Source organism: Cervus elaphus, chromosome 15 (assembly GCF_910594005.1).
Source record: "Cervus elaphus chromosome 15, mCerEla1.1, whole genome shotgun sequence".
NCBI lineage: Eukaryota > Metazoa > Chordata > Mammalia > Artiodactyla > Cervidae > Cervus > Cervus elaphus.
This window is the reverse complement of record NC_057829.1, coordinates 59989947-60006166: the sequence shown is the minus strand read 5'-3', so window position 1 is coordinate 60006166 and position 16220 is coordinate 59989947. Positions and strand designations below refer to the sequence as shown.

The 16220-nt window shown below is 37.7% G+C and overlaps 1 protein-coding gene across 2 annotated transcripts in view; it reads left to right on the top strand.

The window, feature by feature from the left end:
- Positions 1 to 16220, top strand: part of LOC122709383 (cytochrome P450 2C31-like) — a 138125-nt gene that overhangs the window by 80000 nt on the left and 41905 nt on the right. Inside the window, exons 1-4 of one of the 2 annotated variants that reach the window (XM_043926701.1) lie at positions 3545 to 3737; positions 8011 to 8173; positions 9733 to 9882; positions 14910 to 15070. In XM_043926701.1, coding sequence (XP_043782636.1) covers positions 3570 to 3737; positions 8011 to 8173; positions 9733 to 9882; positions 14910 to 15070 — 642 coding nt within the window. In that variant the 5' untranslated portion in view covers positions 3545 to 3569. Of the gene's footprint in view, positions 1 to 3544; positions 3738 to 8010; positions 8174 to 9732; positions 9883 to 14909; positions 15071 to 16220 lie in introns of those variants that run through there. The other variant, XM_043926702.1, reaches the window with a different exon arrangement.

The following is a 16220-nucleotide window of genomic DNA, read 5'->3' as shown; positions in this document are numbered from 1 at the left end:
TTGATTATGAGAGTCGAATAATAAGGCAGCCACAAAAGTGCTTCATCAACTTTCTACAAATAAAAAAAATTATTTTTTAGTTAAGGGAAGACATTTATTTTCTTTATTAAAAGCACTTATAAATTCTAGGCACATTATGTAAAAATCCAATAGTGGCTTTAAAGAAGACTGCTTTTAAATTTGGTTCTTTTGATTTTATTACATTTAGATGCTAATTTAAATGTGTTGTGTTCTTATCTGTGGAATATGGACACGGTGATCTTTCCAGACTGGGTTGTTATTGGATGTGGTTAGTTCCCCAGCCTCCACCCTGAGCTGTGCTCGTCTGCTGCTGCAGAAGCTTTGGAGGGAAGCTCTTATCTCTGAAAACCTTCTTGCTAACTTCCATGTTGAAAACTAAGTAACACCGGTTGTCCTGATTGATTTTTATATGTGCACAGCTCTGAAGAGGGGGACTTCTCTCGAGGCCTCTGTTGTTGTGGAACACCAGTTTCTTTTTTAAAGTTCTACTTGGCATATGTGGTGTGGCAGATGTCTTAGGTTCACATTCCATCTCTACCCTTTATTAACTGGGCAGGGAGGTATCAGGTAATTCAGCTGAAACATTTCTGTTCAAAGCATCTTATGAAGATCAAGTGAGCTAACTGGGTGGGAAATATCTGGCACAGAAGAGACAGTAAAATATTTCCTCGATCAATGTTATCTTGTTGATTATATACTAGTTGTATTTTATTATTAAATTCAGCTTCTTAAATATTAGAAAGTGTTTATTAACTACAGTGAGCTTCCCAGGTTGTGCTAATGGTAAAGAACCCGCCTGCCAATATAGGAGATATAAGAGAGGTGGTTTCAATCCCTGGGTTGGGCAGGTTTTCTGGAGGAGGGCATGGCAACCCACTCCAGTATTCTTGCTTGGAGAATCCCATGGACAGAGGAGTCTTGCCAGCTATAGTCCATGTTATCATAAAGATTCAGACACGACTGAAGTGACTTAGCGTGCATGTATTATCTAAATTAATTGATTAAATATTATTCAAAATAAGTATCCAGATATACCTGAAATAAATGTTATTGATGTACTTGCTCGCAATAAAGGACATTCTAGAACTATCTTCCATACAACTTTTTGGGTAATTTTCATCATTGTTATTGTTTGCACTGATTTTTGTACACAGAATTCACTTTTAGTCTTCATATTTATTTGGTCCATACTGGTCTTGGGCAGTATATTCAGGAGGTGCTTCTGATAAAAACCCATGCCATCTCTGTAGGAAATGAGAAGTCATAGTGCCTCACTTAATGATTTTTACCTCATGCTTAATAGACTTCATACTTTTATTTGTCCTTAGCTGGACTGATCAAGCTTTCTTCATTTCATTTTGCTTTTCTTCTATTAAAAGGAAAGATATTTCATTTTAAGTGTATTTTAAACTTTCAGGCAAAATTTTTGTATTGTAATTGCTTGTATCTGTCTATATAATTAAAAATTAGAATTACTATCGATAACCTTACTAGCATAAGACAGACCACTCTCTAAATGCTGACAACTTCCTACCCTCTATATCAGCTTGCATATTTTGTTAGAAACATCTAGAATTTTAGCCCTGTTTTCTTATGGAAAATAAGTTGATAATTTCTTTAATCTTTGCTATGACATTATCAATCATTATTTAGACTCAAAAGTTTTGCTTGCCTTTGTACATTATTAATTTTGTGTCCCACTTTCTCCCGATTTGGGGATTTTTTTTTTTTTTGGAGTTTTTCTTCAGGTAATTATTTCAGAAATGATTTCAAGATTATAAGTCTGAATGTTCACATGTCTAAAAATGTCTATATTTTTCTTACTTATTTTATTTTTAGCTCTACCACACAGCACGAAAACCTTAGTTCCCTGACCAGGGATTGAACCCCTGCTCCCTGCAGTGGAAGCATGGAATCTTAACCACTACACCACCAGAGAAGGCCCCCAAATGTCTATACTTTGACCTTATGTTTGAATTGAGATTATCAGGTATAGAATAACAATTTTGAAAATCATTTCCTATTAAACTTTTGAAGATTTTACTTGACTGTTTTTAATCATTTATAAGCATTGTGTAAGGAAAGATTTATTCTAAATTGAGTCTCATTCTTTGTAACTTCCTTTTTCTCTTTAAAACTTTTCAGGGTTTAATTTTCCCTTGTTATTCTCATGTTTCACAAGATTTTGGGAGTGTGTATCTTTTCACTGTAATCCTGTTTAGAATTTGGTGGATTCTTTGGGTTTTTCATCATTGTAGGAAAAATGTATTCACTTTCCTTTGCTTATTATTGTTTGCTTATTTTTCTCTCTCCTTAAAACTCCTGTGATAAAGTCACTAGGATTTCTATTAATAGAACCATTTCCCATACTGCTTAACTTTGTTTAATGTTTTCATCATTATTATTTTGTACTCTATCTTTGTGGAAACCCATGTTACTTGCTAAATCTTACTGCTGTTTAAAATAAGTGAAAATGGAACTAAATTTATTTTATTGCTCAGCATACCCATTTAATGAAAAATATTTTTTGCCACCACATACTTAATTACCAAGAACTTCTCAGTTTTCTAATAACATTTTCTTTTTCATGGCTATATTTATCTGATGATACATTTATTTTAACTTTTCTGTTTTCACTAAGTTAAGTCCTTCAAGGATTAGTTTTCTGACTTTTAAGTTTGATGCTTATTATGCAATTGGAGGTCCTCAAATATCTTTAGAGTCTTGAAATTTTGTTTATATTTGTGAGTTTCTAGACACTTTCTAATATTTATAGTATTGAATGCTGGAGTGTATTTTTTCACCTAGGTGTGAACATACAATGTTTCCTCTGGCTATGTGATCCTTATTGGAAATGGGTATGCAAAGAAGTGGGGTGGGTGATATGCAGTCAAGGGACCTTCTACTGATGTCTTTGAGTGATTTCTTTCCTTGACTTGTTATTCCTGTTTTCTTTCTACTGTCTGCTGACCAGCATCTCCTCTGGAAGTAAGTGGTGTCAGAACTCCTGGCACACACACACACACACAAAGGGGCTCTGTGAGGACTGGAGGGATAGCTCTAGTCTTTTCTAAGATAAGACCAGCTCCCTATTCCTTTCTTTATTTCTCCTGCCTCCTTCTTCTGTCTTCAGCTGGGCTTTCCATGGATTTTATGAGAAATAGCTCTAAGAGTGTGCTTCTTTTTCTGCTTATATGATGAGCAGAGACGCTCTCATCTGTTGTGATTGTGAATTCCAGTCCTTTGAAACTCTGATAGCTTCAATTTTACTACTAAAATATGGGCATCTCTGAGAAAGTGAATTATTTTCAGTTGAAATTTCCATTGAAACTGACATGTTTATCAATACTAATGTAACCTTTTGTTTAGATATCTATTGACAAGCCAAAGTGCACTGATGATAAAGCAGTATTTATTTAAAAGTTCAAAGACTTATTGCATGTTTGGTGATAAGCTGGAACTTTGTTTGTTTGTTTTTTTCTTTGCACTTAGTTTTTATAAAGTGTTTGGATTCTAAACTTTCAGTTGCCCTCACGCAAAGCACACCAATGAATTTCTTTGTAGTTCTGGTGATCTGTCTTTCTATTTTGATTTTTCTTTTTCTATGGAATCAGAGGTATGCCAAAGGGAAGCTGCCACCTGGGCCCACACCTCTCCCAATTGTTGGAAATATTCTCCAGATAAATATTAAGAATGTCAGCAAATCTTTAAGCAAGGCAAGTATGATTACTTTTCTTCCAGTTGTTTGTAATGAGTAAGTAAGACAGTCCTATGTCTTGTCCCAGACTCCATAGTCCCAGACACCATGTTTGTTAAAAGTGGTTTTAAAGGGGAATTCCCATTAGACACCTGGACATTATTTTATTTATTTATTTATTCATTGTTATTTATTTTTATTCATTTATTTTAAAAATATTTATTTTTGGCTGTGCTGGGTGTTCATCAATGTGCACAGGCTTTCTCTCATTGTGGCGAGCAGAAACTACATTCTAGTTGCAGTGTGCGGGCTTCTACTGCCATGACTTCTCTTGTTGCAACAGACAGACTCTGTGGCTCATGGGCTTTAGTAGTTGCTCCTCACAGTCTCCAGAGTGTAGGCTAAGTAGCTGTGGTACTCAGGCTTTTTCCCTGCAGTAAGTAGGGTTTTCCCAGACCAGGGGTCAAACCAGCATCCCTTGCATTGTGAGGCAGATTCTTAACCACTGGATTACCAGGGGAACCCTGTTAATTTATTTTCAATTGAGCTAGAGTTGATTTACAATATTATGTTAGTTTCAAGTGAGAACATAGAAAATTTTATAGATTATGCTCCTTTGAAATTTATTATAAAATATAGGCTGTATTCCCTGTGCTGAACAATTTATCCTTGTAGTTTATTTGTTTTATGCATAGCAGCCTATAGTTTTTAATCCCCTACCTCTCATTTCCCCTTCCATTCTTCTTGTTTCCCACTGGTAACCACTAGTTTGTTCTCTATGTATGTGAGCCTGTTTATATTCTGTTCAGTTAATTCATTTTATTTTTTTTAATATTCCACATATAAATGATAACATAGAGTATTTGTCTTTGTCTGTCTGACTTACTTCACTAAGGGTAATGGCCTCCAGATTAGTTTATGTTATTGCAAGTGGCAAAATTTCATTCTTTTTTGTGGTAAAGATTGTAAAGAATTTGCCCACAATGTGAGAGACCTGGGCTTGATTCCTGGGTTGAGAAAGATCCCTTGGAGAAGGGAATGGCTACCCACTTCAGAATTCTTGCCTGGAGAATTCCATGGACAGAGGAGCCTGGTGGGCTACAATCTAGGGGGTCACAAAGAGTTGGACAGAGCTTGGTGACTAACACTTTCACTTCAGTAGGAGGCAGATCCAAAAGTATACGCTATGATACATGTCAAAGTGTATGCAGCCTATGTTTCCTTCCAGGTGTTTTATGGTTTCTGGTCTTACATTTAAGTCCTCAACCCTTTTTGAGTTAAGTTTTGTATATAGTATGAGAAAATATTTGTTTCTGTGTTGTTCAGTCACTGAGTGTTGTCTAACTCTTTGTGACCCACAGACTGCAGAATGCCAGGCTACTCTGTCCTCCACTATCTCTTGGGGTTTGCTCAAACTCATGTCCATTGAGGCAGTGATGCTATCTAACCATCTCACCCTCTGCCACCCGCTTCTCCTTTGTCTTCAGTCTTTCCCAGCATCAGGGTCTTTTCCGATGAGTTGGCTCTTCCCATCAGGTTGCCAAAGTATTGGAGCTTCAGCTTGATCAACAGTCCTTCCAATGAATATTCAGGACTGATTTCCTTTAGGATGGACTGGTTGGATTTCCTTGCAGTCCCAGGGACTCTCAAGAGTCTTCTCCAACACCACAGTTCAAAGGCATCAGTTCTTCAGTGTTCAGCCTTCTTTATGGTTCACCTCTCACATCTGTACATGACTACTAGAAAAACCATAGCTTTGACTAGATGGACCTTTGCCAGCAAAGTGATGTCTCTGCTTTTTAATATGTTGTCTAGGTTTGTCATAGCTTTTCTTCCAAGGAGGAAACACCTTTTAATTTCATGGCTGCAGTCACTGTCCACAGTGATTTTGGAACCCAAGAAAATAAAATCTGTCACTGCTTCCACTTGCCCCCTTTTGTTTGCCATGAAAAAATGGGATGGAATGCCATGATCTTAGTTTTTTGAATGCTGAGTTTTAAGTTAGTTTTTCACTTTTCTCTTTCACCCTTCTATAGTTCCTCTTTGCTTTCTGCCATTAGATTGGTATCATCTGCATATCTGAGCTTGTTGATAGTTCTGCTGGTAATCTTGATGCCAGCTTGTAATTCATCCAGCCCAGCATTTCATATGATGTACTCTGTATATAAATTAAAATATACTCTCCATATAAGCAGGGTGACAATATACAGCCTTGTTATACTCCTTTCCCAATTTTGAATCAGTCAATTTTCACATGCCCAGTTCTGACTGCTGCTTCTTTACCTACTTGCAGGTTTCACAGGAGACAGGTAAGGAGGTCTGGTACTCCCACCTCTTTAAGAATTTTTCACAGTTTGTTGTGATCCACACAGTAGAAGGATTTAGTGTAGTCAATGAAGCAGAAATAGATATTTTTCTAGAATTCGCTTGCCTTCTTTTAGAAGAGGATGTGACGGTTGTTTGGCTTCACTGACTTAATGAACATGAGCTTGAGTAAACTCTTGGAGTTGGTGATGGACAGGGAGGTCTGGCGTGCTGCAGGCCATGGGGTCGCACAGAACTGGACGTGACTGAGCGACTGAACTGAACTGAACCTGCTTTCTCTATGATCTAATGAATGTTGGCAATATTTGATCTCTGGTTCTTCTGCCTTTTCTAAACCCAGCTTTTGAATCTGGAAGGTCTCAACTCATGTACTGCTGAAGCCTATCTTAAAAGATTTTCAGCATAACCTTACTAGCATGTGAAATATTTTAATTTAATTCTTTGACGTGTAGCTGTCTAGTTTTCCGCACACCACTTATTGAAGAAATTGCCTTTTCCCCACTGTATATTTTTGTGTCCTTTTTCATGGATTCGTTGTTCATGTAAGTGTGTGTTATTTTCTGGGCTACATGTTCTGCTCCATAGACCAGTGTCCATTTTTGTGCCAGTGCAATTCTGTTTTGGTTACTGTAACTTTGTACTGTAGTCTGACATCAGGGAGTATGATACTTTCAGTTCTGTTCTTTCTTTGGATATCTTTGTCTGCTTGAGATCTTTTGTGCTTCCATACAAATTTTAGAAGTACTTGTTGTAGTACTTTGAAAATTACACTGGTATTTTGATAGGATTTGCTTTGAATCTGTTGATTTCCTTGGGTAATATATAATATGTTCATTTTAACAGTATTAACTTTCCCTGTCCACGAGCATGTTATGTCTTTCCATCTATTTGTATTGCCTTTTTTTTTTTTTTTTTAAAAACAGCATCTTATAGTTTTCTGAGTACATGTCTTTTAATTCCTTGGTTGATTAGATTTATTGCTTGGAATTTTATTCTCTTTTATGTGATGATAAATGGGATTGATTTATTAATGTCTCTTTATAATAGTTTGTTCTTAGTGTTTAGAAATGGAACAGATTTCTCTATGTGAATTTTTTATTCTACAACTTTTCCAAATTCACTGATGAGCTCTAGAAGACTTTTGTTGGGCTCTTTAGAATTTTGGACAGCAAGGAGTCCAACCAGTTTATCCTAAAGGAAATCAGTCCTGAATGTCCATTGGAAGGACTGATGCTGAAGCTGAAACTCCAATACTTTGGCCACTTGATGCAGAGCACTGACTCATTTGAAAAGACCCTGATGCTGGGAAAGATTGAGGGCAGGAGGAGAAAGGGACAACAGAGGATAAGATGGCTGGATGGCATCACCGACTCGGTGGGCATGAGTTTGAGTAAACTCCGGGAGTTGGTGATGGACAGGGAGGCCTGGCATGCTGTGATTCACCGGGTTGCAAAGAGTCGGACATGACTGAGCGACTGAACTGATGTCCTTGTGTATTTTGAAAGCTTAGAGGTCTCTGGTGCTAAAGATGTGAAGAATGGATGATGAGGGGATGATTATTAGTCTGCATGTGTGAGAGGTGGAGCACCTTCCTTTAAACAGAAGAAACATATCATTTATTGCCACTATAAAAAGGAAAGAGCAATTATAGGTTTGGCAGAAAAAAGCTTAATAGAATAATACTAATAGAATTCATACTACGGCCTTTGTCACATAGTAGGACCTGAATAAAGAGTAACTATTGATGGTGATGATAATAATAACAGTATTCCTAATAATATAATGATAATTACCCTTGTAGTAAAGTGATGTCATATTATATTACTGGTTCTAGAAATTGAAATCCTTTATAATGTGTGAATCTTAAGAAGATTGCAAATATTTCCCACATTATCTATATTTTCCTACATTATATACATTTTCAGTTTTGAAATGCTCACTGTTCTTGCATCTCCTGTTTTCTCCAGCTAGCAGAAGATTATGGTCCTGTGTTCACTCTGTATTTTGGCATGAAGCCCACTGTGGTGTTGCATGGATATGAAGCAGTGAAGCAAGTCCTGATTGATCAGAGTGAGGAATTTTCTGGCAGAGGTAGTTTACCAGTGGCAGACCACATCAACCAGGGATTAGGTATGCTTCTATTTGGGGAGTGTGTGGGAATTGTAGGTTGGAAAGATTCAAATAGGCTAAGAAATTGAGAAATTATAGGTAATAGAGAAGTTTATGAAAGCATCATAAATAAACAGTTTTCTATGGATCATTAATCCACATTTAAAATTATGAAGATGACACGGTCTGAATGAAACATTAAGTGCAGTGAAAGCAAATCTAACCACTAATGTTCTATTAATAAATTATGGCCAGGTAAGAAAATGAGAGAGAGACAGAAAAAGAGAGGAAAATGACAATAAATTATCCTATTTATTAAATATTTTGCTTTCTGGCCTGAGTCATGGGTGCTAAGAGACTAGTTTTGGGAGCTTGCATAATATATACACGGAACTACCAAAGGTTTGAAGTATGTACATTGCATTTAATTTCTATTCTTCTTAGAAAAAAGGCACAACAAAAATTTTTATCCGATAGAATGTAATACAAAGCATAAAGCAGAAACATGCTCTGAAACGAGGGTCATGGGGAAACACAATAAATATAAATTAGGATATTAAAGAAAATCTTTTGAAATCAAATACTTGCTCTGTCTGTCATCTGTGTTTTAGTAGCTAGACCTTAAACTGTCTTATCCTCTGTGGTTCACTGGGTTCTTACAAAAATAATGCCTGAATAGGGTCACTTCATCTTTTACATTGTTCTTTATGGTCTTATTAGACAAGCTCCCTATGAGCATTGTCTTTCCCTCTGATCTTGTCCTTGGCTCTGAAAGCCTGACATTGAACTTTCTTGGTACAGTGTAAAAAACAGATGACAGACAGTGCAAGTATTTGATTTCAAAAGATTTTCTTTAGTATTCTAATTTATATTTATTGTGTTTCCACATGACCCTCTTGTCAGAGCATATTTGTGCTTTATGGTTTGTATTATAGACCGAGCCTAGCTGTGGGGTTGTCAGAAGAGGGGTGGCAGATACCCACAGGGTAGAACGCAGGGAAGACATCCATATTTTGTGGTAGAGATTAGCAAATAGAGGGAAAATGTCAAAATGGGAAGAGCTATGGCTATGTCCCTTACTTGAGGAATAGATTTTCATGAGCTTCCTTTCAATACACAAGTGCTGTTTATCCCCGTATTAAGAATTGACTCTTTTGTTGTTTCTCCTACAGTTCATTTTCTGTGCACAAATCAATACTGAAAACTTAACCTATTACTTGGACTCTATGGATTGTTAACTGAGTCATCAAAGAGCAGGCATTTTGCCTCTGTGATTTTCAGCATCCTCATAAGTAAAATGGAGACAAAACACTTGGTTCTTAGGGTTGCTCTGAATTTTGCAGGAGCTAATGGATAAAGAAGAGTGTAGTAATATGTAAAACCAAGAGTCTTGACAGTAAGATACAAGCTGGGTTAAGAGAGGAGGAGGCAGGCGATGAAGGGCCCAATAGGAATTCCTGAGGCTGTCACTACTACATTTAATCCCTGCTTAGGTGTCCTTGTCATTTCCTGGTTTAAAGACTCTCAGCTAGAATTCATGGCAATGGATTATTCCCTACTTTTGGTTTTTGTCCTGGTAGGAATTATTTTCAGCAATGGAGACAGATGGAAGCAAACTCGGCGTTTCTCCCTCATGGTTTTGAGGAATATGGGGATGGGGAAGAAGACTATTGAACACAGAATTCAAGAGGAAGCCTTATGTTTGGTGGAAGCATTAAAAAAAACTAATGGTAGGTATTTCTTTATGTAATTAACAGTAACTGCTTGGGCAGACTACATGATATTACAAGTAGACTACAGAGAGATAATGGCTCAAATACAACAAAAGTTTACTTTCTGCTCACCTGACAGTAGTAAGAGGTGAAGTGGTTGGCATAATGGCCTTTCCAAGCACCTGGTTTTCAGTGCCTTTGATGCCTTCAACATATGAATGTCTTCCTGTGGCACCCAGAGTTCATCTCTTTGAATGGTAGAGTGGGGGTAGTAAAGAAGAAAGAAAACAACAAATAGTGTTTTTAACAGGTAAGATATGGCACTTGCACACAAAAGTTCTTTCATATTCCATGGGCTGTAACTCAGTCACAGGGCCACACCTAAATGTACAAGGAGCTGGGAAATGTGGTTAGCTGTGTGCCCAGAAATAAGAGGAGAACATGGATTCTGGCAATCTGCTAGTAACTTGAAAGACTAAGTTCTCAGGTAACTTCTTGAGAAACATTTCAAATATTTTGCAACATATGCAGGTCATGTCATTATGCTATATAGCACCTTAAACTTGAGCAGTCCTGTCTATCAGTGATATCTTAGTAAAACTAAAACAAAATTAGTGGTTCAGGTGTGGACTTTGCACCAAACCCTTCTCTGAGTAGGCCTGTATTACAGCTCCCCTGTTGGTGGGTGTGAAAGGAGGGAGCTTCAGCAGCACACATTTGCTCAGTGTACACGTGTGTGGATGCCCATGCAGGACAGGAAGAGGGGATGGGAGAGAAAGGGGTGACTAGGAGACCTGACAGGGAAGGAGCAAGATGAGGATCTTAAGACATATGTGCTTTTGTAAACCACAATGTTTAATTTTTATTACAAATATTTGCATGATTTGGGTTTCCTCTTTTGAGTGTTTCTCAAGATGGCAGTAGCATGTCAATGAAAATCATTTGGACTTGGTGCATATTATCTAGGAATCGGTGGGAGATCTGACAGAAGAACACAAGGCTCATCGTGCCTAGATTGTTCTCTACTCTTTTGTTCAAATTTAACATATTAAATAAATATTTTCACATGCTTAATTTTTAAATGTTTATCATGAATATTGTTAATAAAATAGAATAGTAGTTCATTATTTTGGATGTACCTTAAGCTATTTTAGGCCAAACAGATTGCTTTCAGTTTTTTGTTGCTAATAATATTAAACAATGCAATCTGTGTTAATCATTGAACAACCCTGATTATTTTCTAGAGTAAAATTTTGGAAATGCAATTAATAAATCAGTAAATATTGGGTTTTAGCATGTTCTTGTTGTTCAGGCACTAAGTGATACCTGACTGTTTGTGACCCCATGGACCACAGCACACCAGGCTTCCCTGTTTTTCAATATCTCCCAGAGTTTGCTCAAATTCATGTACATTAATTTGGTGTTGTCCTCCAACCATCTTATCCTCTGCCACCCCCTTGCCCTCCTGCCCTGAATCTTTCCCAGCATCAGAGCTGGCTCTTATCATCAGGTGGCCAAAGAATTGGAGCTTCAGTTTCAGTGTCATTTTTCCAATGAAAATTCAGGGTTGATTTCCTTTACAATTGACTTGTTGGGTCTCCTTGCTGTCTGAGGGACTCTCAAGAGTCTTTTCCAGGACCACAATTGGAAAGCATCAGTTCTTTGGTGCTCAGCCTTCTTTATGATCCAACTCTAACATCCATGCATGACTACTGGAAAAACCATAGCTTTGACTAGATGGATCTTTGTCAGCAAACTGGTGTCTCTGCTTTGTAATATGTTATCTAGGTTTATTATAGCTTTTCTTTCAAGGAGCAAGTGTCTTTTAAACAGCTTATTATTAACTGGCTCAATTTTCCCATAGTGAATATGACCTTCTCTCAGTTTCCTTGCCTATGACCACCCAGACTCTGCTCGAATCCACCTAACTATGGAGACCTCATCCTCTTTGGGTAGCCCAGTTTGTCATTGGTTAACTAACTGTTTTAAGTTTATTTCACATGTTGAGCAGAACCTTTTTTCTTGTAATTTCTACTTTTGATCCCTACGAAGTTTTTTTCATTCAGTAGTAAAGTGTTGTGGTAGTAGTCACCAGGCAGAGGCAGGATGGATTTCCCACTGAAAATTTAGTATAGCTGTTGAGGTTGGTAGTGATACACATATCTCAATAGGATATGAAAAGTTCTATTACTCATATAATGAGGCTTTCTGTGTAGGGCCAGTAGCTAGAAAACTGAACGAAAAATGACTGGAGAAACCCGGAAAAGGATACCAGCTTGGAATTTTTATGGTGGGTAGGGGCTGGAGTGGGGGATGAGGGTTCCAATGTATAGACCAGGGTTTGTGTGGTTTAAACTTCCTGCTTGTGCCAAAGAAGCAATCACATCAGCTAGTCCAGATGTGAGTAAAGAAGAAAAAGCAAGGCTTAAAAGTTGCCAGGACTCAAAAAACAAAAAATGGTGTCATATTTGCTATTTTATATTGTTGACCTGTTTATAGTTCAGTTCAGATCAGTTGCTCAGTAGTGTCTGACTCTTTGCAGCCCAATGGACTGCAGCATGCCAGGTCTCCCTGTCCATCACCAACTCCCGGAGTCCACTCAAGCTCATGTCCATTGAGTTGGTGATGCCATCCAACCATCTCATTCTCTGTTGTCCCCTTCTCCTCCTGCCTTCAGTCTTTTCCAGTATCAGTTGTCTTTTCAAATGAGTTAATTCTTCTCATCAGGTGGCCAAAGTATTGGAGTTTCAGCTTCAGTATCAGTGCTTTCAATGAATATTCAGGACTGATTTCCTTTAAGATGGACTGGTTGGATCTCCTTGCAGTCAAAAGGACTCTAAAGAGTCTCCTCCTGCACCACAGCTCAAAAGCATCAATTCTTCAGTGCTCAGCTTTCTTTATAGTCCAACTCTCATATCTGTACATGACTACTGGAAAAACCATAGGTTTACTAGATGGACATTTGTTGGCAAAGTAATGTCTCTGTTTTTTTAATATGTTGTCTAGGTTGGTCATAGCTTTTCTTCCAAGGAGCAAGCGTCTTTTAATTTCATAGCTGCAGTCACCATCTGCATTGATTTTGGAGCCCCCCCAAAATAAAGTCTGTCACTGTTTCCATTGTTTCCCCATCTATTTGCCATGAAGTGATTGGACCAGATGACGTCATCTTAGTTTTCTGAATGTTGAGGTTTAAGGCAGCGTTTTCACTCTCCTCTTTCACTTTCATTAAGGGACTCTTTAGTTCTTTGCTTTCTGCCGTAAGTGTGGTGTCATCTGCATATCTGAGGTTATTGATATTTCTCCCGGCAATCTTGATTCCAGCTTATGCTTCATCCAGCCTGGCATTTCGCATGATGTACTCTGCTTATAAGTTAAATAAGCAGTGTGACAATATGCAGCCTTGACGTACTCCTTTCCCAATTTGGAACCAGTCTGTTGTTCCATGTCCAGTTCTAACTGTTCCTTCTTGACCTGCCTACAGGTTTCTCAGGAGGCAGGTAAGGTGGTCGGGTAGTCCCATCTCTTGAAGAATTTTCCACAGTTTGTTATGATCCACACAGTCAAAGGCTTTGGTGTAGTCAATAAAGCAGAGGTAGATATTTTTCTGAAACTCTCTTGCTTTTTCTATGATCCAACGATGTTGGCAATTTGATCTCTGGTTCCTCTGCCTTTCCTAAATCCAGCCTGAGCATGTGGAAGTTCATGGTTCACATACTGTTGAAGCCTCGCTTGGAGAATTTTGAGCATCACTTTGCAGTGTATGAGATGAGTGCAACTGTGTGGTAGTTTGAACATTCTTTGGCATTGCCTATTTTTGGGATCGGAATGAAAATTGACCTTTTCAGGTCCTGTGGCCACTGATGAGTTTCCAAACTTGCTTGCATATTGAGTATAGCTCTTTCACAGCATCATCATTTAGGATTTGAAATTGCTCAACTGGAATTCCATCACTTCCACTAGCTTTGTTTGTGGTGATATTTCCTAAGGCCCACTTGACTTCACATTCCAGGATGTCTGGCTCTAGGTGGGTGACCACACCATCATGGTTATCTGGGTCATTAAGATCTTTTTTGTATAGTTATTCTGTGTATTTTTGCCACCTCTTCTTACTATCTTCTGCTTTTGTTAGGCCCATACTGTTTCTGTCCTTTTCGTTTCATCTTTGCATGAAATGTTCCCTTTGTATCTCTGATTTTCTTGACAAGATCTGTAGTCTTCAGTCCCTCTCATTATTCTCTTCTTAGAGAAAAGCACACTCAACATTTTTCAGTGCATTTTGTAAAATATGATTTCAATTCTCCCCAGTCTCCTTACCTCCTTATTATATTGCTCAGTTTCTTCTGGGTATTTTGAAGAATATCAACACCAAGAGCTACATTTTATAATTTTAAAGACATTTCAAAACGATCTCCTTCTTGTGTATTACCTTGTGGCTTTAATTAGAGAATGATATCAATAGAATATTGGGAGAAATTTAATAAATAAATAACACTGGATTAGATAATTTTGCTTAGGGAAATACAATTTTATTTTATTGTTGTTGTTCAGTTGCTAAGTTATGTCCGACTCTTCACAACTCCATGGACGACTGCATGCCAGGCTTTCCTGTCCTTCACTACCTCCCAGAGTTTGCTCAAACTCATGTCAGCCACTTCTCATCTTGCCCTCAGTCTTTCCCAGCATCACAGTCTTTTCCAATGAGTCAGCTCTTTGGATCAGATGGCCAAAATATTGGAGCTTCAACTTTAGCACCAATGAATATTCAGGACTGATTTCCTTCAGGACTGACTGGTTTAATCTTGCTGTCCAAGGGACTCTCAAGAGTCTTCTCCAGCGCCACAGTTCAAAAACATCAATTCTTTAACACTCAGACTTCTTTATGGTCCAACTCTCTAGGCACGTTGAATTTATAGTGATGATGGCAGGTCCAGGTTGTTCCTGTAATAAAAAAAAAATCTTAGAAATCAACCTTTCTCCATTATTTTAAACAGTAAACTTAAGATTTGTTTGAAATTTATATTCCAAATTTTATATATTTTTTTCAGGATCTCCATGTGATCCTACTTTCCTTCTGAGCTATGCTCCCTGCAATGTGATCTGCTCCATTATATTCCGGAATCGTTTTGAATACAGTGATGAAAATTTTATAACCTTGGCAAAGTATATTCATGAAAATGCAGCAATTTTTAGCATGCCCTGGATTGAGGTAAGGTCAAGGTTCCTTTTAAATAGGAAATAATTTTCTGTCTAAATTGATTACCACATCTCTTTGTGCTATTGTTTGTTACCACTTAGTGAGTTATCATGGAGAAGGAAATGGCAACCCACTTCAGTATTTTTGCCTAGAGAATCCTGTTGATGGAAGAGCCTGGTGGCCTGCTGTCCATAGGGTGGCACAGAGTCGTACATGACTGAAGCGACTTAACATGCATTGGAGAAGGAAATGGCAGCCCACTGCAGTGTTCTTGCCTGGAGAATCCCAGGTACGGAGGTGGGCTGCCATCTATGGGGTCGCATAGAGTCGGACATGACTACAGTGACTTAGCAGTAGGAGCAGCTGTGAGTTATCAAAGCAATTGAATGTGTTGAAATGAGTTTTTTAAAATATAAAAATGGTAATAAAAAATAGTGCAACAATTATAGCAAGGTCTTTTTTTTTTGAGAAATCTTTTTTCCTCTGATTTTTATGTGTATAAATAGGATGTATATACATCGTATTTTTACTATTAGTAAACTGTCAGAAAAAAAAATAATAACCTATGTTGTACTATAACTAACAACTAAAATTCCATGGATCATAATGTTATGATGTTTTCTACCTGGGAAGGACTCTAGAGAGCACGTAGTCTATGGAACAGAAAGCTCATCTGGAAATACTGAGCTTATTTTCCAAGTAAACTAACCAAAAGAAGAATGAGTTAGACATATAAACTAGGTTTCTTGATTCTCTATCCAGTTTGATACAAGATAGCAGCTGAATAAATTTCTTCAGTACCTATCAAGGGTATTAAGTCATGAAGGTACTATTTAAAAAGGATTCTGTAAACTCTAGGACTGTGATGGCCAAATGAATAAAGGCAATGTGTACATTTTGAAGATGTGAAATGCCTAAATAAAAGTAAGTTAGGTAATATAGACATTTCCTTAATCTTTCTGGTATAGTTTCTTCATTTAAAAAATGGTATGAACAGATCACCAGCCCAGGTTGGATGCATGAGACAAGTGCTCCGGCCTGGTGCACTGGGAAGACCTAGAGGGATCGGGTAGAGAGGGAGGTGGGAGGGGGGATCGGGATGGGGAATACATGTAAATCCATGGCTGATTTATGTCAATGTATGACAAAAACCACTACAATA